This window comes from Mustela nivalis, assembly GCF_964662115.1.
Source record: "Mustela nivalis genome assembly, chromosome: 13".
Taxonomy (NCBI): domain Eukaryota; kingdom Metazoa; phylum Chordata; class Mammalia; order Carnivora; family Mustelidae; genus Mustela; species Mustela nivalis.
Genome location: NC_139032.1, coordinates 7,009,353 through 7,034,451, shown reverse-complemented (window position 1 = coordinate 7,034,451; position 25,099 = coordinate 7,009,353). Strand labels below are relative to the sequence as shown.

The 25,099-nt window shown below is 38.8% G+C and overlaps 1 protein-coding gene across 20 annotated transcripts in view; it reads right to left on the bottom strand.

Annotated features, from left to right (window-relative positions):
• The window catches only part of RFX3 (regulatory factor X3), a 440,711-nt gene that overhangs the window by 223,630 nt on the left and 191,982 nt on the right, over window positions 1-25,099 (bottom strand). For 4 of the 20 annotated variants that reach the window (XM_082694402.1, XM_082694408.1, XM_082694407.1 and 1 more), the window contains exon 2: window positions 14,732-14,805. The exons of 15 other annotated variants lie outside the window; for them this stretch is intronic. In XM_082694402.1, coding sequence (XP_082550528.1) covers window positions 14,732-14,765 — 34 coding nt within the window. In that variant the 5' untranslated portion in view covers window positions 14,766-14,805. Of the gene's footprint in view, window positions 1-4,557; window positions 4,577-14,731; window positions 14,806-25,099 lie in introns of those variants that run through there. One more of the 20 variants, XM_082694411.1, reaches the window with a different exon arrangement.

Sequence of the window (25,099 nt, the reverse complement as noted above, 5' to 3'; positions counted from 1 at the left end):
TTACTGCAAGGTAAGCATTTAGCAAATTTACACAGGAGAGAAATTTCAAGTTCATGATTGCTATGAGAGGAAAAATAAAAAAGGATCTATTTAAGCACCTTATGAAATTCTCTTTCATATAATTTAAACTTTCCTGGTAGTTTTGGAATCCCATTATTCGATGAAATGTAAAATATTTACAAAATCAAGAATACACTAGGTGATTTACAGGTCAAAGAGCTTCTCCTGAGTTGGGGGGCTGGGGAGCAGTTACAGTCTGAGTCGGATCACAAGACACATGCAGCAAATGTTTTTAAAATCTTACAGCAAAGTTTATACTTTGATGTTCTTGAAAGTACGTAAGAGAATAACTATTTTCATGGTATGAAAACATAAATTGAGTTTTGTGTTTCTTTATTAAATGTTACAGTTCATCATTTTTATTTATTTGATCCAATAACCCAATCCTCTGAAACCATTTTAACAGATACTGTGTTTGTCAGGAAAAGCATCTGTCATCATGACCCTAAAGTTCAAAGGACTCGAAGGACACACTTGGGGTGAAGACAGAATAGTTTTAACACCGGCATGTAAAGAGCCATTCAGTAAAGGCAACACTAGTGAGGACTAAGAAAGTGGAATGCATCTGCCAGTCTTCTCATCTAAAAACACATGACGTAAGAACTACTACACTCTCGAGGACCAGGTTCTTGTTAGGAAGAAGTACAATCAGAATAATATTCTGCTACAGCAAAGTTTCTTTTACATTTGTGGTAACAGAACAATTACCATTGACAAGTCTGGTAAGAAGCAGAAGTATAAACAAAGCACCACCTACAGAGAATGTTCAAGGGACATCACAGAATGTTTTATGAACAAAAATTAACACAAGCATTAACATCTCTATGGATATATATCATATATATGGTTTATTGATATTAAACTCACATCCAAGTTATTAAATTTTTAATTTGCATATTAAGTTTTACAAACACCTATATTAGCATACCTGCTATTTTGGTTTTTGCTTTATTTTGGTTTTAGTGGCAAGTAACCATTTGGAGAATATCTGAAAGGAAGAACATGGCCTTTTCCTATACTGAACATTTCTTATTTCAGTAACAAGAATTAGGTTGTTAGAGTTACAAAAGTGAATTTCAGTATTTCCCAAATCATAAGGCAGTTGGTGTTTACTATTCCCAAAAATAAAAGACAGGGAAACATTCCCTAACTCATTTTACAAGGCTAAGATTATCCTGATTTTTTTTAAATGACAAAAACAAGGAAATTTAACTACTATCGATATTCCTCAGGAAAAAAGACACAAAAATATCTGTTAAAAAATGCTGACAAATCAAACCTCGTGACATATAGATATATGTCATGAATCATGACAAAATCAGACTTATTCCAGAATTCAAAGTTGCTTTATCATTAGAATATCAATCATGGTAATTTACCAGGTTAACAGACTTAAAAAGCGTAGGATCATCTGGATTTAACATTCACTCATAAATAAAAACTCCCAGCAAACAGGCAATAGAAAGGAACATCCTCAATTTAATTAAGGGTATCCACAAAGAACCTAGAGCCAATAGTAAACTTAATGGTGAAAGACGAAATGTTGTATTTCTAAGATCAGGAAGAGCACAAGGATAGCCTCCCATACCATTTTGATCCAACACTGTAGGTCATAATCAATGCAATAAGGCAAGAAAGATGAATAAAAAGCAGACAAATCAGAAAAGAAGTAAAACCATCTTTGTTTGCAGACAACATGATCATCTATGCAAAAAATCCCAAGGCGTTTTGTTTTTTTTTTAAGTTATTAGGAATAGTAGGTATATTTAGTAACATTACGAGGTTGCAAGGTCAATATCTAAAAAGTCAAATATATTTCTATACCAGCCATATTGTATTTCAATACTACCGAAATTTACAACATATATTATTTACAATAGTATCAGATATATGATCTACTTGGTGATAAACTTAACAAAAACTATATGAAGAAAACTGAAAGATTAGAAATCATAAGTAAGAGAAATTAAAGACCTAAAAAAGAGATCTATCATGTTTATGGATCATCATACCCAATATAACGAAAATACTATTTTCTGTGAAATTGATCCATAGAGTCAACATAATTGCAATCAAAATTCCAGGAAGGGCTTTGTGGATTTAGACAAGCTAATTCTAAAGTTTATATCCAAATGCAAAGGATCTAAAATAATCACAACAAATCTGAAACACAAGACGAAATGTTAGAAATTATATATCACCTAATTTTAAGACTCTAAATCCACAGCAATCAAGACAGTAGGGTACACATAAAGATAGTAGTAAAAAAAACTGGAGGGAGGGAGGCACAGTAGGTGAAGCGTCTGACCGTTGACTTCAGATTACATCATGAGATCAAGCCCCAAGTAGGGCTCTATTTGGGATTCACTCCCTCTGCCACACCCACCCCCCGACTTGCTCATGTACACGCTCTCTCTAATACATAAATAAATCTTCTTAAAAAATGGAACAGAAATACATCCATACATATATGGCCATTTCAATAAAGATGTCAAGGTAACTCAATGGAGAAATTAGTCTTTTCAACAAATGGTGCTGGAAAAACTGGATACTTGTGTGGAAAGATATGAAACTCATCTTACACCATCTATAAAAATTAACTCAAAATGTATTATAGACCTAAAAATAAGATTACAAACTCCTAGAAGATAACATGAGACAATTTAAGTGACATTATGTTAGAAAAAATTTTTCATCTTCCATAAAAAAAATGCAAAAAAAACCCCTGATAAATGAACTTCATCTTAATGAGACTTTTGTTCTTTGAAAGGAGAAACTTAAGAAAATCAAAGTGCAAGCCCACGGACATGAGAAAAAAGTTCACAAAACATATTTCTGATAAGATTTGTGCCCAGAATATGTAAATATCTAAAAGGAACTAAATAAGGAGGAGAAAAAAAAACAACAACAACATGATTTTAAAAAATAGGCAAATGGTTGGACATTAACAAAAACAATATGCAAATGGCCAATAAGCATATGAAAAGAAGCTCACCATCATTAGTCATTTTAGAGACATACAAATTAAGACTACAATGAGTTCCCACTACATAGTCACCAGAACGATAGCTACAATTAAAAGCACTGTCAATCCCAGGTACTGGCAAGGACAAGGAGCAGCTGGAACCCTTCCACCCTACCAGCGGGGATGCAAAATGGCATAGCTGCTTTGGAAAACAGACTGGCAACTACTCATAAAATTATACATGCCCTTATCATAGGATTCCACAATCTCCTATTCGCCTACCTGAGTGTAATAAAACATACGCCCAAACACTTGCCCTAAATGCACTTAACTACTTTCTCCAGCAGAGCCAAAATCTAGAAACAATCCAAAGAGACTCAACAAAGTGTGGAGGGCCATGCAGTGAACAACACTCAGCAACGAGAAGGTTCCACTCTAAATGATTCATGTCCAATCTCAATTTAAGTGTGACCTAAACTAAGCCAGGCTATATATTGTGTGATTCCACGTAGAGCAAAATCTAGAAAAGGCAAGACAATAATGGATACAATGCAGATCTGCGGTCACCAGAGGCCCAGGGATGGAGTAGAAGATCAACTACAAAAGGAGAGAAACATGGGGCGCGCGGGTGGCTCAATGGGTTAAAGCCTCTGCCTTTGGCTTAGGTCATGATCTCAGGGTCCTGGGATCTAGCCCTGCATTGGGCTCTCTGCTCAGAAAGGAGCCTGCTTCCCCCTCTCTCTCTCTGCCCGCCTCTCTGCCTACTTGTCATCTCAGCCTGTCAAATAAATAAATAAAATCTTTAAAAAAAAAAAAAAAGGAGAGGAACAAATTTGGGGGGATGATGAAATGTTCTGTTCCTTGATTGTGACAGTGGTGTAGGACTAAACCTGACTATCAAACTGTACACTTTATATTGGGGAACTAGAATGTATGCAAACTGCTAACCAATATGGCCAAATAAAAACCTGCTACAGCAATCAAACATATTGAAGATACACACTGGTGGAAATTCCTAATACCTTACCTATCCACATTGTTTGATTTGAATATATAAAAATGCCAATGCTAAAAAAACAAACAAACAAATAAAAACCCAAACAAAACCACAAAAGGGTATCTCAGGGGAAAAGCCAGTCTCTTCTCAGTGCTACAATTTCTATGCCTTTCTTTAAATTTCCTTTATACTCACAAGGAAACTATATTACAATATGAAGACCTGCTTACTAATGAAGGTATCTATATTTTAAAGGACGCTTTATTAAAAGAGAAGACTGTTTAACTGATAATAACCTGTAGGTTGTTTTTTCCAGAGGGAGATCCTACCCCAAAGCCCTGACAGTCTGGAGACTTGAGCCCACAAATCAGAGTATTAGTGGTCTATTAGAAGCATAGAATGTCATGTCTAACAACCTGCCAATCCTTGTTCTAAACTTTTATCTCCTGGCAAATACAATATAAACCATTACTTATTAATAGGTCAACTTAAGATATATTATAAGTCACATTAAAATGTCCTTCAACAGGCGCACCTGGGGGCATCTGGGTGGCTCAGTAAGCCTCTGCCTTCAGCTCAGGTCATGATCCCAGGGTCCTGGGATCGACCCCTGTGTTGCAAAGGGCTCCCTGCTCAGCAGGGAGTCTGCTTCTCCCTCTCTCTCTCTGCTCCTCCCTCCTGCTCATGCTTGCTCGCTCTTAAATAAATAAATAAATAAATTTTTTAAAAAATATCCCTAAAGAGTAACTACAAAATCAAACCTATTATTCCTGTATGCCAAGGGCCTACAATACACTGGGGAAGAAGAGTCATACACACAGGACACTTCTATTAATAATCAAGATATTATACATACCAAAGCAGAGTGGTGAGTGGTAAAGACAGGAAGATTGTCATCATTGAAAAAGAAAGCAAAGGGGACAGAATGAGATATGAGAGACTTGACCATTCCTGAACAAAGAGTTTGAAAAAACGAACGAGGTTGAGACAGAGAGATTGGGCTGTGAACAACATTGTCAGCGGAGAAAGTAGAGGCTACTTACCTGAATTGGAAGATTAGAGAGAAGTACAAGATAAGGCTGGGAAAAGATAGGATTCAATTATCCGAGAACACCTATTATATGGCAGGCATAGTACAGAAATGGAGCTGTTAGGAAAGAAATTCTAGATTTAGGAATTTGATCTTTTTACCCTGTAGTAGTACAAGTAATGGCAATTTCACATTCATTATCTCAACCAATTTTCACAACAAATGATTTTACAGAATGGAGAAACAGAGGTCCAGGGAGGTATATTTTTGTGCTTAAGGTCATACAGCCAGAACTAGGGCAAAAATAGCCCACTGTTCTTTTCTTTTTCTATCCTCTATACCACTCAGCTCCTCCACTCAAGAAAAAAATAAATCTTTTTTTTTTTTTTTTTTAAGTGTGATTGGGGGGTACCTGGTTGGCTCAGTCGGTAGAGCGTGTGACTCTTAATCTCAGGGTTGTGAGTTTGAGCCCCACATTGGGCACAGAGCCCACTTAATAAAATAAAATAAATAAAAATGCGATTTGATAAAAGCAATGTTTTGGTGAAATACATATGCTCATGCTATATGGGTTGAATCAGAAGACAACGAACATGGAAACAAGGAGCAGTAGCAGTACTGTCCTATATTAATCCCGGAGCAGTGGAAACAAAAGGAATGAGAGTCATCATTCATGGGACTATACAAAAAGATTCAGCTATGTTTCTTGTTTGATAATGCCAAGAGACTCACAGATAACTAAGAGACCAGTAGAGCCACTGATAAAATTGAAATGTCAACAAATGCATCTGTTTTGTGGTGGAAATTAGCTACTGTGGTCAAAGGGTGCCCAAACAAATATATTATGAGTCTCAAACCCTTAAACCAAAATAACCCAGGGCTTACTGCCACCGGGTATTTTATTTACAGATATTTTAAACTTAAAAAATCTAGACCTTCCACCAACCCTCAAAGGTACCTATATTCATAAAACCAATTAGAGTTTATTCCTATTTTCTAGAAACCTCTAAGAGAGTTGGTACAGCTAAATCTAGAGAATTAATAAGCATCTCTTTAATTAAATCTATCATTGAGTCAAGGCTTTCTTTTAGGGGATTCGGGGTCATGTGGCAATCACAAGTGAATGCCCAAAGGTATGCAACTAAGAAAGTATTTTAAAATCTATTAAAAGAAGAAATCTAGCTTACCTCTTACATGGAAATTATTTCTCAGGGCAAGGTTACATTTTCAACTTCTCCCAAGATTCTAACGAATTCATCTAAGGTATTAGTTAATTGATAAGAACACTGGGCTAGTAGCTCTTTAATAGCTATAAATCAATATTCAAAAGATAAAGTAGTCCTTAAAAAGGGGTAACAAAGAGGATTAGGACCAAGGAAGGGAGAGGTGAGCCCAAATAAAATCATATCCAGGCTCGAGCAAAAAACACAGAGGTCAGTGCTGCTCTGTGCAATGGCCAGTAGAGGCTGCCAATGTACACGGACACGGAGGGCTCCCCTTCAACCCCACAGACACAGAAGGAGGTGTCACCAAAACAAAAAAGCATTCGGAGTTCATCATAGAGCATTTTTCCACAGCAGTCACCAAGACTCTTTTCAATCCTAGCTTCTGGGCATGGGTCACAGGAATGAAGGAAATGCAGAGCAGTTGGAGCACTTGTGAAAGATGATCACACTCAGCCACTCTGACCAAAGGAAACCATCAAGCCCTGTAGGTAAACCTTTCCAGAGATGAAACTCCGGAGATGTGAAAATGGATATTTTCACTTAAGGATACCTCGATTTACAGTCTTTAAAGCCTCCTTCAAATAGATGTAACACTCGGCTTCTTCAAGTAAGGTCAATCAGTCACAGCTCAAAATTTTCAGCTACTGGGTACAAAGTTGGAACCTGATCTCCAGTTTGGAAGTATCGATCTTAAATTACAAATATTAACATGCTCAAACGGAATTCCCTCCTCTCCAGCAGTCAGGAGAAATTCTGTCTGCTGGTGCCCCGACCCAAAGCTGAGAACGTAAATGCTCAAATACACCGAGCGGCAATCACTTTTTAAAATTCATTTGGTGAATCTGCTCTACAAGTTGAAGAATTATGTATCTGGCCCTTTGTGAGCTCCAAACACTGCTAGTTCTTGTAGAGAGGAACTCTGCTGTCAATCAAGGCTCGAGTCGGCCCCGCAAATGTGTGCCGCAGCTTTCACCTGTCACTCCTGTTACACGTAATGTAGGCAGCTTAGCACTAAATCAATTTAAGGAACTGCAGAAGTTAAATACATACATTATTATTACGATGACAGAAAAGGCAATGAATGTCTTGCAGCTCCATTTGCTTTCTTTGTTAAGGAAGAAAAAGCTAATTATCTGTAGCTGTCAACCATGAAGACCCAGACCTATTTAAATCAACATTAGCCTTGGACAACTGAAAACATTTCTCGTTATTTTCGTCCGATTGTTTTCTTTTTTGCACAAAAACATAATTTCATGACAAAACACTAAACATTCTGAGGGACAATGTAAAAACGAGTGGAAAAAATGTAAAGCTACACTTTAGTATCCCTTTTCACAACCAATTTACTATCTCAAAAAACTGCAATACCCATTCTCTAAACAGTATAGCCCAAATTTAGACAAACATAAAGCCTCTCTGTACAAATTCATATTAAGAAAATTCAACTTCATGAAAGCCACTGACTACTGGTTACAATGAAATTATGTCACAGATGATCAAGGAAGAAATTCTGTCCATTTATTTAATTAACAAGAGAGAGAAAGAGAAACACATCCACAGCTATGCTGATAAGTCACAGAAAATTCACACTGAATCATGGGCTTCTGGTTTGTAGATTATTTTCTTTATTTACCAAGCTTTCTTTCTCTGGTCCAGTCCCATAAGAATCTAGAAGTAATAAGTAGTTGGTTTTGAATTTTCACTTTTCAGATTTAAGGATCAACTTGTATATTTCCAGGATATCAAAGAAGAATTCAAAGAATATTCTTAATAAGTCCAAGAAAAGCAAACCTATTATCATCAGTACATAAACTATGGAATAATCTCTTAACATTGTGCTCTTAGAAGTACACAAAGGTCATTACTCTTGACTAGGAATTGTAAATACCCATCGTGTTTGCTCTTAATGCGTTTTCAGTGATAAAATATTTTCTGTTTTTTTTTTAGAAGAGACCTTCTCAGGAGAGTATACTTAATAGTATTTTATGATCTCACATTTAAAAAACTGCCCATTTAGCTTTCTAATGCATTCTAAACACATGTAACCCCTAATATAAGCAAAAGCAACACAGACAAATTGAAACTCAATCATGTAAAACAAAAATTTGACAAATGGCCCAACACAATTATAGTTTTAAAAATAACAGCTCCATATGTAACTCCCTAAACCAGCATCAAAGGGAAGCCTTTTCTAACTACACCTGACTCACAACTCCAAGATTCTGGTTTGCCACAACCTCTCCCTGCAATCTTAAGGAATCACTGTTGGAGATGGGGAGAAAAGGTCAGGAACCGTTAGTATAAATAATATAAAAAGGCAACTCGTCTCGGACCCCAAGAAATCACCTGTGAAAATGGTTACGGTACAGATGTAGCCTGCGTGGCAGGGGAAGAGGCAGAGTGAAGTAGGTGCACTGTACCCAATAGTAAGTACGTTTCCCACTGTCCCAAAACTCGTAAGTGACAGAATCAAGATTCCATCCCAGCTTTAGACACCAAAGCCCAGGCTCTTTTCACAACATGATCCTGCCTCCAAGCATTAACTTTTTCCTCTGGCTTTACATTATCAGAAATTTATATCTATCAAGATTGAGACACGGTTGACACCCTTCACAATTAACAATGCTGGTGACAGTGTTACTCTGTACGCTCATAAACATGGCAGAAATGACAAAAATATGATTAAGAGGGTGCCCTCTGTCTTAAAATAAGGAGGGTAAGATAGACGACCTTCAGGGGTCCTTCTAGCACTAACATTCTAATATTCTTTGGGTTATTTATCTTGCTAAGATAGTTGGGAACAGATACGAAGCCTCTGGCTGTATCTTTTCTAATTTTCTGAAATCTGTTCAAATTATAGTTCCCGAAATCAACAAACTGGTCAATCACAGAACAGTGCCAAATGCAGATCCGTCCTGCTCACAGGCCACGACAACCATGGCATTTACTTGAACGTCACCGTGACTTTGTGATGTGCTCCCTCATCTGATTCTCAGAACAAACCTGTAATGAAATAAGGCAGGTGATACAATTCTGGCCTCATTCTACAAGGGAGAAAAACAGACCCAGAGAATTTAAATCACTTGGTCAATGATCCTGACGGAGCATGGCGAAGCCAAGACTAAAACACAGGCCTCCTGACTCTTAAGTCCACAGTTTCTTATTACTGTTGGCGCTTTGAAATGTATCCCGAAACCTTTCCATGCCCACCCTGGGTGACCTGGTCTGTCTAAACCTGAACTTCATGGCGTGTAACTGAGCTCGTGAAGGCACTGTTTATGTGTGATACAGTAACTTACGTGTCCAGTACAGAATTTTCTTTTTCTAACATATTTGTCTTACGTTTTCAAAAAGATCCCCACCCACATTTTGAATGATTAAGATTAAGACTTCTAATTACTAGAAAAATCCTACTTAAAGAAAGCCTAATTTGGGAGCTTGTTAAATTAGAAATCAGCTTTCTTTTGGTGGACATCCACTTAATAAGACAGAGAGTGGTATGCCTGCCTTTAAATCCTCAGAATCTCTCTACCCTAACGCACCGCCATTACTGAAGGCCAGAATGATCTCATTTAACAAAGCTGCTTCTTGCCCTTTCATTAGGCCCTAATCTAAATTAGAGTATAAAGACATAAGGCTCTGTACTTGTGACTGGCTCAGGATAAAGGGCACTGGCTGGCCATGTGGCCTGATGAAGTCCTAGGACACAGAGGGTCTTTTTTGGATTTTATCAGTCTTAGAGCAAGCAATTTATTTTGAGCCAGAAAAATAAAATATAATCTTGGGCCATCTGGTTCTGTAACACTCTTTATTTGTTTAGAAAGGTCACCGTTGTCAAGTTATTGAATGTTATCTCTGGAATTGACAGGAAGAGAGAAGTTTTTAAAAACAGGCCAGGAATATTAAAGTTACCAGATATTAAGATGTAAAGTAGTATTTAAAAGCCTGGGCCTTAGCCTTAGACAGACCACAGTTCAAATCCCAGCTCCACCAACCACCAGTCAAATAACCTTGGGCAAATCATCAGGTTTCTTAATCCATTTTTCCCATCCATAAAATCTAGATAACAACACCATCAAGGAATGTTATATAATGGTAACATATATATTATTAGCTTACAGTTACCATTCAAAACTTATTCAATAACTATTTTCTGTGTAATTGTGTCTTCTCATTTTTCTTCAGTTTTGCATGAAACCACAATTTTTATTAATTTTATAAACGCTTCTCTGGACAGCAAAATGGAATTTAAATGCAGACCCGTAATTTATGCTCTGCATATCAAATATGTGGATTGAGAGCCTAATGCTAGCAAAAACTTCACCCTACCTTAAGCATTTAAGCAACATTCATTACTTTTTAAAAATCGAGTTTAGGGGCACCTGGGTGGCTCAGTGGGTTAAGGCCTCTGCCTTCGGCTCAGGTCATGATCCCAGCGTTCTGGGATCAAGCCCCGCATCGGGCTCTCTGCTCAGCAGGGAGCCTGCTTCCTCCTCTCTCTCTGCCTGCCTCTCGGCCTACTTGTGATCTCTGCCTGTCAAATAAATAAAATCTTAAAAAAAAAAAATCGAGTTTATAGCAACAACTACTTTCTCGGTGGAAGAACTAGACTGCTGTGTCACTGAACAAGGAACACCAACAAACAACAATTCCGTATCCTAACCCCTTCAGTGGGACAGGACACGGGATGTTGTTACATAACAGTTATTTTCTTTGCATCGGGCAGTCTTCTATTGATGTCTCATCACCACACCATGACCCACCACTGCAGCACAAGATGACCCAGAGTCTGCGTAGACAGGCTATTTGGGCCCTGCCCCTTTCTGAGATGAGCCAATAATTTACACATAGATTTAAAAAAGCAGCTCAATCAAAGCTCCATCCAGAACACTTCCAAAGACCGATGTTTTCATTTCAGCAGGTCGGATTCCAGATGAAATCATGCAACCCGTTAACGTCTCTCCATGTGGGCAAATGCTTCCCTTGCGCTTTGGTACAAATGGCCATCATGACGTGTTGAACGGACTTAATCCCACATATGGCTGGTTTCCCCATAATCAAAGTAGGCACCCTAAGCTGGACCAAAAGGTGTATGTGTCAGGCTAGCAAAGAACATACCCGCCTGTTTTCAACTCATGTACTAGCTGCCGTGCAGTTTCCTATCTGGTGTCAGCAGTAACCGCTGAGCGGATCTCTTTCTTTCCCATAATATTGACCTAAAACAGAGAGTTTTCAAAAACAAATTTCAAGCTCCACGGTCTACTTACAAACCAACAAGCCTAAAACATGCACACTGCGTTAACGGCGATAAAGATAGAGAGAACAGAGAAAACTGTAAGCCTGTATGGAAAATATATGCGAGAAGCTCTCTTGACCGACCTTCAGTTACCCAACTTGCTGAATGAAACCACCTCCTCTCCAGCGACAGTGGAGATACCCAGGACATGCTGAAAACTCACAATAAATATTAGATCTAATAAATATTAGATCAGCTATGAGAGTAAAAATGAACAGGATTCTATCCTCAAAAACGAAATCAGAAGCTTAGGAAAAACTTAAATGCAAGTCGCTACAAACACTGCTGTTAAAATTGGTAAAAGAAACAGAAAAATGGGGGAAATCTGAAATATAGAATGGTGGTTCTCAAACTTGAGTGTGGAGGCCTTGTGAAAACAGATGGCTGAGTACCACTCCCTTAGTTTCTTTTTCCGTACGTATAGAGTGAAAGCAAAGAATCTGCAGGCTAAAAAATTCCCATGTGATGCTGCTGGTCTGGGAATCACACTGAGAACCACCGCTTTTCAGTTCTCTGAAATTTAAAGCATTAAAGTAGCAACATGTAAACTGAAAGGATTTGTTATGAATGCTGATTAATGAAAGACTTGTTCCAATCAGCCAACCTACACTACAGAGAAAGGCTCAGTCCTAATCAAAGGACAGTTTATAAGTTTTAAGTTAAAACAGAAATGTTAATGAGATGTACGCATCTCTCTCTCTCTCTCTTTTTTTTTTTTTTTCAGAACCTACTGTTTTAAATGACATTTTCAATTAATGGGCAAACTGAAAATCAAACTGAGAAGACATCTGTCAGCTATGGGTCATTTAAGTACCACAGGAGTATGAAAATGCTTTCACCTTCACTGTCAGAGGGGAAATTCTAACAGGATAGCCTCCTTGGTGAAGACTTCCTAAAATCACAAGCTCAAAGTATCAATGAATCCTTTGTGAACATTAATAAAAGGAAATCTCATTTAGAATGGAGTTGGGAGTCAGCAAGGGCAGCTCTTGGGCCCTACCCCTCCTCTTCAGTTGCAAATTCAGTAGGAAGAGACCATAACCTTGCAGGCACACTACTTTCCTATTCCAGAAGGAGGAAGGCTTCTTCATTCCCTGGCAACAGTGGAGCCAATGAGAGACATTCATAACCCAGCCAATGAGAAGCCACCATACCTCCAACTTCTGGTTTAATGCAAAGGGCTTTTAGTTGATAAGAGCCCTCCAAATTGACCCTTTCCTCCATAAAAGAACATAGCTCCCCTTTGTTCCCCAGACTTGCCAATGGTTTTACCATATCTTGTACCTCCTAGATTGCAAGTCTCTGCTATTCCTGAATAAACCCATTTTTGCTAGTAAAATAACTGGTGGTTTTATTTTTAATGTTAACACCTTTAAAATAAAAGGTTAAGTAAAACAATCCAATTTCCAGATAGGACTTCCGACTCAGAGAAGAAAATTAACCTATCCGAAGGTATAATTCGGTCAAGTGGCTATGTCAAGACTTGAATACAGATCTGCCCCCAAATTCAGTGTGTTTTCCCCTAGTCTTACAACAACACAGTATAATCTTTGAAAGAATCAAAGGCAGGTTAGAACCAACACTGGAGACCCAATCAATCTAAAATATCTGTGAAACATAAAATGCTCACACTTACGCAGTTGTGAACACTAGACGGACTACAAGCATTAATAACTGTTACCTTGAACATTATCACAGACATCATCTATAATCTGTACTTACTATTAATGGTCTAGACAGGATCATCAAATATAGGGCCCTGGAAGGTAGCTGGTCTACCAGCTCTGAAGCAAAGCTTTTGGCAGTACAACTCCACTTGGGCAAGAAATCTGTGGAGAATGGATGACAGAAAGATTCACAAGCAGATGCAGCAGGGCAAGTGAAATGGAGACAACCAATGTTCAGACAGAGTTGAAGAGGCACATTATTTACACATCAAGGTCATGCATCTACACATGGAACACTTACGGACTTCTCGGAAACCAGAGCAAAGCCGGTCCAGTGACAGTAATCCCTAAACTTGCCTTTAAAGCAAATCTATCTTCTTAGAAATTAGGGGAAAAAAAAAAAAAAAACAGCAGCTTAAGTTTGTCTTATAAGGTAGTAAAATGTGCATGTGGTGTCATATGAATTCCAGAAGTAAAGAGGACCAGCAGTAAGGACCTAGGAATGACCAGAACAGCCGCTCTAAAAGAGGAAGGAAGGAAGGAGGGAGGGAAAAGAGAAAAGAGAAAATACAAAAACAGAAAATAACAAGTGTTAGCTAGGATATGGAGAAACCGAAATGCTTGTACACTGTAGGAATGTAAACTAGTGTAGCCACTGTAAAAAACAAAAGGGAGGTTCCCCAAAAAATTAAAAACAGACTTAGCATATATACGATGAAGCAATCCCACTTCTGGATATAGATCCAAGAAAGTTGGAAACAGGATCTCAAAGAGATCCTTGCGACCCTGTGTAACTGCAGCATTATTCATGACAGCCAAAAGGTCAGGCAACCTAAATGCCCATCAGTGGAAGAATGGATAAAGAAAATGAGGGATACACATACAATGAAACACTATACACTCTTAAAAAAGAAAAAAAAATCCTATCAAATGCTACAACATGGATAAACCCTGAGGACATTATGCTAAGTGAAACAAGACAATCACCAAAAAAACAAAAACAACCACACTGTATGATTCCACTTAAATGAGATATCTAAAGTTGTCAGACTCAAAGAAACAAAGTAGAAAGGTGGTATCAGAAGTGAGGGGAAGGTACTCACAAGGAGGGGAGGTCCTCTTCAGTGGGCATAGAGTTTCAGTTTTATAAGATGAAAAACTCTCACGGTCCATTGTACAACAATGGGCATATAGTTAACACTAATGAACTGCACACTTAAAAAGTTACTATGATTTTTAAAAACTAGGAATAAAAATGTCTCCAAAAAGGTACTAAGAAAAAAAGTACTTGAAATATTCACTATAACTTGCTTAAGAGAACAAGAGAGTCTCACAAGAGCAGATTTCATTTTAATCACTGTAATCTCTTAAAAACACTAATTTCTATAAGATTCAAGGGTTCTATGACTTAAATGTGTTATTTGTAATGGAAAGGAGGTATGCCACATCAGAATTACTTGGAGGCCTTTAAAAATATTACTTGTTCTCACCCAGAGAGATGTTCCCAGTTGAGTGAGCCATCATTACAGATGCAACTGTGCTATATTCTTCAACTGTGCTGGGACTGAAAACAGATTGAGAATTTCATTTTTAAATGATTGTTTAAATGAGCAGTAAGAAAATGCAATTTCATCACTTCTCTTATAATAAGGAAATTAACAAGTATTGTTTGATATAATTAAACGGTCTTCATAACATAAAGCTAAATACCGGTTTTATTTTCTGAAGCATATGTAATATAATTGTGGCAGCTCTACACTGCAATGAACAATTCTTGCAATGACATTGGATCTCCACGGAACTGAGCACCCATGGAGAACAGCATCAACAAACACACAGAAAATGCAGATAGAAATACCTCTCAAGGCTTCTGAAATATACTGCCCAGAACATTTCTCCATTCAACAGCACTTTCCTATGTGCATTTATCTCCAGATGCATTTTTCCCAGCATCTACTCTGCTCTCCAGAGCGCTTTGCTCATCTTTTCTTTTCTGCATTTAGAGGAAGGAAAAGGACTCAATTTTCCATACCCAAGCGTTCAGTAACAAAATAAAGGGTATCTCTCATTTCCATAGGCTACTGTTTCATCTCCAGTTTCAACTTCAGAACCAAGGATTAATAGAATCACACTGACTTCACTCTGGTGCATTTTCCTTATACCATATTTAAAAAATCTATTGGTAAGGGTCTGGTGGTATCACAAACTCAAGCCCCATGAAAGGATCCATGAACGGAAACACTCCATTGGTAACATTTCCTTAAAAAGTACACGAATACATTATTTAACATGGAAGTTACTTCACAACTTCTACAAGAGTATATTGGAGCTCAGGAAATCGCTCCCTCAATTCCTGCCTACTTTGGTGTTAAACAAATATTTTCTGGGGTACCTGTTGTATTCCCTTGTCCTTTCTTTCACTACCCTTTTTGAGTTATTTTCTTGGTGGTGGCCCTGGAAAATACAAGGATCTTTTCTTTTTCTTTTTTTTTTTACAAGGATCATTTTTAACTTAAAACATTCTAATCTGGATTAACACTAACTTCATTTCAGTAATAATTAAAAACTTTCCTCTGACATCCATTTTTTTCCTTCCTTTTTATTATTATTGCCAAGCAAACTACCTCTTTATACATTATAAGCCCATCAGTATAGTTTTACTGTTATTGCCATATGCAGTTGTCTTTTAAAACAGGAGAAAAAAATTATAAAGACAAACGCATTTGTGTACTTTCCTATGTATGTCTTTCATAATAACTTTGTAGTTACCTTCATCTGTGCTCCTCACTTCTTCACGTGGATTATAGTTTACGGTCCAGTCCTTTCTAGTTTACTGTCTGTTCTTTCATCTCAACCTCAAGCGGAACTTCCTTTAATATTTCTTGTAAAGCAGGTCTGCCAACACTAGAAATTCTCCAGGTTGTTATTTTGTTTGATTTGGTTTGTTGGTTTTTTTTTTTTAATATTTTATTTGACACACAGAGATCACAAGTAGGCAGAGAGGCAGAGAGAGAGGAGGAAGCAGGCTCCCCGCTGAGCAGAGAGCCTGATGCGGGGCTCGATCCCAGCACCCTGAGATCATGACCCGAGCCGAAGGCAGTGGCTTAACCCACTGAGCCCCCCAGGCGCCCCCGGTTTGTTGTTTTAGTTGGTGGTGGTGGTTGGTTTGGTTTAATGTCTTCATTTTTCTCCCGCCATCTTTCAAAGAGAATTTAACTGGATACAGAATTCCTAATGGAGAGTCTTTTTCCTCTCAGCACTTTGAAAATGTCCTCTAGCCTCCATGGTTTCTGATAAAATGTCAGCTACTCATCTTACTGAGGATCCCCCTTTTATGACCACTTACTTTTCTCTTGGTGCTTTCAAGATTTCGCTATCCTCCACTTTTGTAAATGGGACTATGATGCATCTAAGTGTTGATCACTTTGGGTTTGGAGTCTATGGAATGTCTTCAATGTGCAGATTAGTATTTTTCAGCAAGTTTGGAAAGTTTTCTGCCATGATTTCTTTATATATTCTTCCTGCCTCTTTCTTTTGTTCTCCTTCTTCTGGGTCTCCCATTACGCATGCGCTGGCACCCACAGGTCTCCTGGAGCTCTGTTTATTTTTATTCTCATTCTACTCCCCACACTAGATAATCTTTATTGAGCTACCTTTAAGGTGGCTAAGTCTTCTGCCAACTCAGATCTGCTCTTGAACTTCTCTAGGGAATTTTTGATTTCCGTTATCATACTTTTAAACTCCAGAATTTCTATATGGTTCTGTTTAAGTAATTTCTAGGTTTACTGAGAGTCTTTTTGGCAAGATACCATTCTCATACATTCCTCGAATTCTTCAGACATGGTTTCATTTAGTTCTTTTAACATATTTATACTAGCTGAAAGTATATGTCTCGGAAGTCTATATTTGGGCCCCAAAGGGACTTTTTTCTAATGGCTGTTTTTTTTTCTTCTTCTTCTTGTGTATATGGAACACTTTCCCATTTCTTAAATGTCTCATAATTTTTTATGAAAAACTGGACATTTCAGATATTTTAACAACGCTGGTACCAGAATCCTCCACACTGCTCTGCCAAGATTTTTTTTTTTTAAAGATTTTATTTACTTGACAGAAAGAAAAGAGAACACAAGCATGGAGAAGGGGCAGAGGGAGAAGCAGGCTCCTGCTGAGCAAGGAGCTCCATGTGGAGCTCGATCCCAGGACCTCAGGATCGTGACCTGAGCCAAAGGCAGATGCTTAAACAACTGAGCCACGTACATGTTCCCTGCCCAGATATTTTTTTTTAATCACTGGTTTTGTTGTTCTTATTCTTTACAGAGCTGCTAGTTTAGCTCTTTAATGACTAATTCTGCAGATTCTATACCCCCTAAGGTGTGGGGCCAGGAGTTTTTGGCTAGAGTTTTAAGTTCTTCTTCTTTTTTTTTTTAATCCTATCTTCCTAGGAGTCACACCTATATCTGTATTATAATTTAATGGTCAGCCACTGGTTAGTCAGAAGACTGCCTTAAATGCCTTGCCTGAATGTCTTCCGCCCTTTGCTAAAGGCATCCTTGGGAGAAGTTACACCTTCTGACTACGGGCAGCAGATAAGACCGTCCTAGCTTCCACTTGCTGCTTCCCCAGAGCCTCAAGATCAGAGAGGACCCTCCACTGTCCCAGGTCTTTCCTAGAAACGTGCATAGCCTTGCACACAGCGCAGCCTTTCAGAGATCCAGGAACGCGGTGGCGTTTTTTCAGAGTTCTGTACGGTTGGCTAATCCTCCAGGATTTCCTTTTGAATTCCCAGCCAGGCTGCTTTGCCTCAACTGAATAAAAGCCTCAAGCGGTAGAGAGGCTGCCAACACTTGCTGTGGTTTCAGCAAAGCCCTGGGGTCTTTTCCTTCCCCCAACTCGGCGGAGCTCTGAGTCAAATCAAATAGCCAACCACTCTCTGAGAATACAGTTTTCTCAGGGAGTCTCAAGTTTGGACAAAATAGTAACTGTGCTCCAGAGATGGCCCTTCCAAGGGGTCTCCGGAAGTGGCCGGATCTCTGTCCGCGGTGGGCCCCGCCGCCACGATGGGCGAGGAGGAGGGCGGAAGCAAACATGAGCGAGAACATCACAGGTCCCACTCACTGTCTTCCAGGTTTCCGTACTTTCTTCTCTCGGGCAGATGATTTTCAGTTCATTCGCTGGCTTTAGTTAACTGGCAGAATTCTGAGATAGTTCATTTTAGGGGTTGTGCCCATATTTTTGCTGTTGTTGGGGGACAGCAAGGGCTTGGAGGCCCTTCCTCCACCAATCCGGAAGCCTATCAGGCTCTGCATTATTTTAAATCTATTTTCATGTAAGATGAAAAAGCATTTTAACCCCTCCCCCAAAAAAATGTTTAAAAAAATGATAGTCTGCAGTCACTCAGACCGATGTGCGAGAAGAAACCATACACGCAGTTGCGGCACCTCCCTGTAGGACGTCTCTCCGGTTAAGTAGTGTGTTCAGGATCAAAATTAAGGTGGCTACTGGCCTTAGCCCCTTCCGGCCCCAAAACGCCTCCTGAGTCTTTTCTGGAGAACAGGAACAAGTTCAAGTGAGGAAGAAAGGCTATTCCGTCTTGTCTTGCTTGGCCGACCTAGGCCAAACCCAATTCAGTTCCGACAAGGATCAAGAGCACCACGGACAGTGGGAGTAGGACAGGTAATAGCGAAGAGGTCTCAGACACCTGAACACAGGAAGCACCCTTATCTCCTGAGATTTCTCTGGAGGAACTCGGCACACAGAAATCAGGTTCACCTGAGAATCACCCACTATCAGCCAGACCCACATGATTAAGACAGAGTAAGAGGAGCTTCTGGAAAGGAAGTTATTTATCACTATTATCTCTAACACTGTCTGCTATTGGCAAGCCAGGGGAAGTCTAAAACCATCATAATTGTTATTTTCAGAACATTCTTGTAATTCTTTTGCTTTTCTTTAAGATTTTATGTTTAAGTAATCTCTACACCCGACGTGGGGCTCAAACTTGCAACCCCAAGGTCAAAGAGTCACCGCCCTACTGACAGAGCCAGCAAGGCACCCCTTCTTTTGTTTTCCTTATTGCTGAAACCATCCCAAAACCTACTGCTCAAAAAAACAGCCACTTTATCTGCTCATAATTCTGCAATTAGGGCTGGGCTCAGCGAGGCAGTTCTTCTGCTCATCCTGCTGGTGGATAGTCACAGGAACGCTTCCAGCCAGCAGGTAGGAACTGGGCTCAGCTAGAAGACTGGCAGGACTGGGCTTCTCTCTTCTCTCCGTGTCATCTCTGGGCCTCTCTCTCTTCACATAGCCTCTTTTCCACATAGTCTGTCTAAGACGGTAACAAGGTATCTCACATGATGGGTCAGGTATCCCAAAAACCCTAACGCAAAAGCTCCATGTCCTTCTTAAGGCTTGCATCCAGACCTGGAAAAGCTTTAATTCTGTCATATTCTGCTGGTTAAAGTAAGCTACAGGTTCAGTGCAGACTGAAAAGAGAGGGACTTTGCAAGCTCGTGAATGCCCAGAGGCGTGGTTCACTGCTAACTGCTACTTGACACCTAACACATTAAGGCCAACGTCCAGATAAGGGCAAGAGGAGCAACCACAGGAAACCACACAATGGCTAAGCTGAAGGTAAACAGGGCACTTACAGGCAGAGTCCATTTTCTGTTCCTTCCCACACCGAGGGTCAGTCTGGGTTCACTAAGAATTTTAATTATGGGTAGAAGGAAAATATAAACCTAATTAATCACTTACAAGCCACATGACCTGGGACAACTCAATCACTCTCTCAAAGCCTCAGCTCCTCAATTATAAAATGAAAAATTTTATGAGCCCTGCCTACCCTATAGTAAGACCATACAGGACAAGTAAGACAAGAAATGAAGTAAGTATACTATTTATCTCATAGGATCCTAAGTATAGTCAACCTAGCTAGGCTCCGTCCTATTAGTAAAAATCATAATAATCATAGTTAATTATCCCATATGCTAAATTACTACCACAGCAATGATAGTATACATCATAGTGGGCTGTTATTACACTGTATTATCTTACTATGAAAAATAATGACATTAATACTGACTATGGTTTAGTATTGGCTAATTATATGTCAGGTGTTGCTAGGTAAACCATAACTAACCCTTACAATAATTCAACAAAGTAGGTATCATCCCTCTTTTCACAAATAAATAAAATGAGTCCAGAAGTTCAATACTTTGAGTGACTTACTCAGGGTCATGCAACCAGTATGCAGGAAATCCATTATGAACATTTAAGGTATGATAAGCTCATAACAGATACTTGTCAAATTAAAAACAAAGTCAGGCTATCTGACTTTAAAGTGAGTCTTTCAACTATATCAAAGTATCTCCCTCTCACAATCTCTATTTTTATATATGGCTACTGAAACTGTAATCACAGCAAACTTATCTAATTAACACGAGCAATTCATCACCTTCCTCATCTGCACAATGGTTTCCCATCTGAAAAGCACCTTCCTTTTTTTTAAACATCTAATCTTTAATCTTCCATACTGAGATGTTATGGGTTATAATGTGGGAGTACCAAATGAAAAAAAAAAAAAAGTGATACATATACAAGCTAAAATATCCCTAAAACAAACCCCTCAAAATAGCAAATGTTTTTAAATGGCAAAATACGGACAGTATGAATAACAAATAAAAACCCATCTCCTTATACTATGAAGAGATCTTGAAATTTAAGGAAAGAAAAGACAATGACCAACAGGAAAATGGGTTAACAACACAAATGGAAATGAACAGAAAAAATGCAAATGACTAGTAAATACACTTTTCAAAAGTTTTGTCATTAATAATCAAAGGAACACAAATCCAAGAGAGACTCTTTTTTAAAACTATAGGATTGGCAAAAACACACACACAAAAAAAAATTACAAAGATTAATCATACCCAGTGTAAGAAAGCATGCAAAGAAACAAAGACATTAAAACACTATTCTTGGGGGACCTGGGTGGCTCAGACCATTAAGCATCTCACTCTTGATTTTGGCTCTGGTCATTATCACAGAGTCGTAAGATCAAGCCCCCAACCCCCTCAGGGTGGGGGGTCAGGCTCCATGCTCAGCACGGAGTCTGCTTAGAATTCTCTTCCTCTCTCTCCCTCTGCCCCTCCCCTTCCCTGTGCACACCCTCACACTCAACACACATGCACACTCTCTCTCTCAAATAAGTAAATAAATAAATCCCTATTCTTAAAAACAAAAATCACTATTCTTGACAGTATAAAATGGCATGAGCTTTCTAGACAGCAATCTGGTAGTTCAAAAAAACATGCAAGATATACCCAGCCTTCTACCCAGTAATTCTACTCCTAACAACTCATATATAAAAGGAAACTGAATGTTGAACAAAGAAGTATACACAATAATTAATTGTAACACCGAACTCTAGGATACCACCTAAACGCTAGCTAGATTATTGTTTAAACACATTCATACAATGGCACTAAAACCATCTTTTCATATACCATGAAAAAATTGTCAATGAGTGTCCAAGTTAAAAAACAAAAACAAAAACACAAATATTATGATCCAGTTTCTGAGAGGAAGTGCACATATTTTTGTAGTTGAAGGGAGAGGATGTGCACACGTGTGAGCAGAAGTTCAGAGAAACAAGGCACTGGGAGATGAATCAATCCTAAGATAGGCCAGTGATCTTAAGAGCAATGGGATGTCATCGTTGAACAGAATGCTGATTTTTTTTTTTTTTTTTACTTTCCTCTCTGTACCTTTCTGTGATTTCTTAATGTTTGACATTAAGCATGCATAAATTTTGAATTCATAACACAATAATTTCCATTTAAAATAATCTCAACTATCGTAACCGTGAGGTTCTGTTGGCTTTCAAACATTATTACTTTTACTATAAAATACTGATTAAAAAGCAGGGATACTGATAGGGATACTGAATGAAAATTTACATTTCTTCCTCTTTCAAATGACAAATTAAAAAATCAGAAGCCCTCCATAGGATTGTCTTCACTCACAAATTATTACTGAAATTTCTTTTAAAAGGTCACAGGAGACAAACCATAAGAGACTCTTAATCTCACAAAACAAAGGTTTTGTGGGGTTGCTCGGGGGTGCGGGGTGAAGGAAGAGGGTGGCTGGATTATGGACACTGGGGAGGGCGTGTGCTATGGTGAGTGCTGTGAAATGTGTAAACCCGATGATTCACAGACCTGTACCCCTGGGGCAAATAATACATTATATGTTAATAAAAAAAATTTTTTTTAAAAAGGGGTCACTGAAAAAAGACAGTGAGGCAGGAATGTTGAAGTACCATAAAATATGCCGAACGTCAGTGTCCTATATTATACGTCTGAGCAATAACTTGCAGATGTAAAGACCTGGATTGATTTGATTCGACAAAGAAATCCAGCATCATGTGGTATTTTAACTTGGTTGCTTATTAACTTAACCTCATTATTTACACAGTATAATGAGAATTCTCAATTAGCCATGGGTAAGATTATCCACAACTAATCTTGCTTTTCAGTTTGGCCTCTGTGAAGTGTAAGCAGTTTAGTGATTTGCTTTGTAGCTCTCTCAGTTCTGTTTACTTTGCATGAAGCTAGGAGTCTACAAAATACAAATGCTTAAAATCAATTATTCAACTTGGATAGTAGATGGGTAAGTGGGCAGCTGTTATTCTCAGGGCTGAGAGTCTGAATATCACCCACCATTACCCTGTCCTCCACCTGTGAACTTTGGAAACCTTTGGAACCATTTTGGTCATCACAGTGATTGGGGAGGAGGCAAGGTTTTAATGTCATTTGGGTCCGCAGATGCTAAGTGTGCTGTAACATAGGGCACCCCACAAGAACTACCCCATCTACATGGGCAACAGTGTCCCTGGTGAGGGACCATGATTTTCTTGTTCAGTGTTATACTTCTAGCCTAATACACAACAGGCATTAAATAGTTACGTGTTTGAGTACAGTCAAAACAAGCAATTTCCAACACTAAGTGAGATACAAATAAAATAAAATAATAAGAAGTGACAAGGAGGAACCAGAGAGTTTTCTATCTTGACCTGAGACAGACCTTTGTGGCTGAGCTCCATTATACTTAGGGAAATTCTATGATGAGACACATCTATACCCCAAATATGTAGAAAACCATAATAGTCCACACCCAAATACAAATTATAAGAGGATTATCTTCCATCATGGATATACAGATACACGTTTTCCTCTGTTAGCAAAGATGAGTGATCGTGTCAACTCAAGACAGGTGCCAACCAAGCTCAATCTTGCCTTGGCAAATGAGTAGCAAAACAGCACGTGGTTTAAGAATAAGACTGCTGCATTTAAATTTGGCTCTACAATGCATTACCTACTCAGGTGTGTTAACATCGTAACACACCGTCGAACCTGGGCGATTTACTCAACATCTTCTGAATTCTCCTCTACCAAATGGCATAATCAAACAGGTTTACAGCCTCCTATTCTAAGCCCCCAGCCAGAAATGTCACATGTCTCAGAATTTTTTCTTAATTTTGGAAAGTAATACTGTATATATGGAGCACCCCATCAAGGGTGGCAACACTTGATCATACAATCATACACACTGACATTTCTGCAGCTAAACAGATGAATGTTCAATTTGTGGAATAAATAAAGACCCTGGAGTAGCCTTCTCTCATCTGATTCAGGCCCTGCAACTACATTAGCTTTGCCCCAAACTTCAGGAAACTGGTGATTTTCAGAGCCTTTTGAACTTCAGAAGCATATGTAAGAGATCATGGATCTGCAGTACCTACTTCCCTTGGAGAGACAGCATGACAATGAAGTTCTTATTCATCCCAGTGCCGGGCACAGAGGTAGCACTAAAAATATTGGTCACTGTTCCAAAATGTTAACTAGTTACTCAATGAGATACAAGATCCTGCAAGCCAGCTAAGGGATTTAGCTGACTTGTGTTAGCCCGGGGTGGGAGGAGGTAGGATGAGGGTAAGGACAGGTCAGAAGGGAACCTAAGACAATTACGCTAATTAAAGTAAAACAAAATGACAGCTTACTGCCCATAAATTGCAAGACAATAATGCATGTGTCACACTGAACTCTTAAGTAAACATTAACTTCCTTTCAAAAACAAGGAGTTTCTTCAGGAGTTAAGATCTAAAGATACTTAACTTCTGCTTCACATGTGGTTTCGTACTTATAACTCTAAACCGTTTTCTTCCTAAAAGTGGGTCTGATAGTAAAGATTTTGCTCCAGGTAGGACCAAAACTGGCTTCTCCGTGGGGGGGGGGGGGGGGGGGATTTGAGAAGTTAAACAGTAAATGGAAAAAAGTATGTTGAATGAACCCTATCTCCCCAATGACCGAAGTTCAATTTGCCCCTTCCTCACTCCCTGTTGTATTGGCTTTCCTGACCCAAACTCCTGGAGAAACTGTAAAACTGAACAGGAAGAATGAAGCATTTGTCAAGTACTACTCGGTACCAAGCTGGGCTGTGGACTTCCCACGTACCCCTATTTTCACAGTCTACAAGGCAACAGTTATTCTCCTCATATTGATAAGAATATTGAATTGCTAAGTGGGTGAACCATGATTCCAACTCAGGCTTGGCTAACTCAAAAACCCACAGGCTATCTGCACTAGACTACCTTGTCAGAGGATATGGAACTCTTCTCACATTCTTGACTACTATCTTCGTTTTTTCTTTCCTTTTTTTTAAAGATTTTATTTATTTGACAGAGAGAGATACAGCAAAAGAGGGAACACAAGCAGGGGGTTAGGGCAGAGGGAGAAGCAGACCCCCCACTGAGCAGGGCACCCGATGCGGGGACCCTGGAATCATGACCTGAGCTGAAG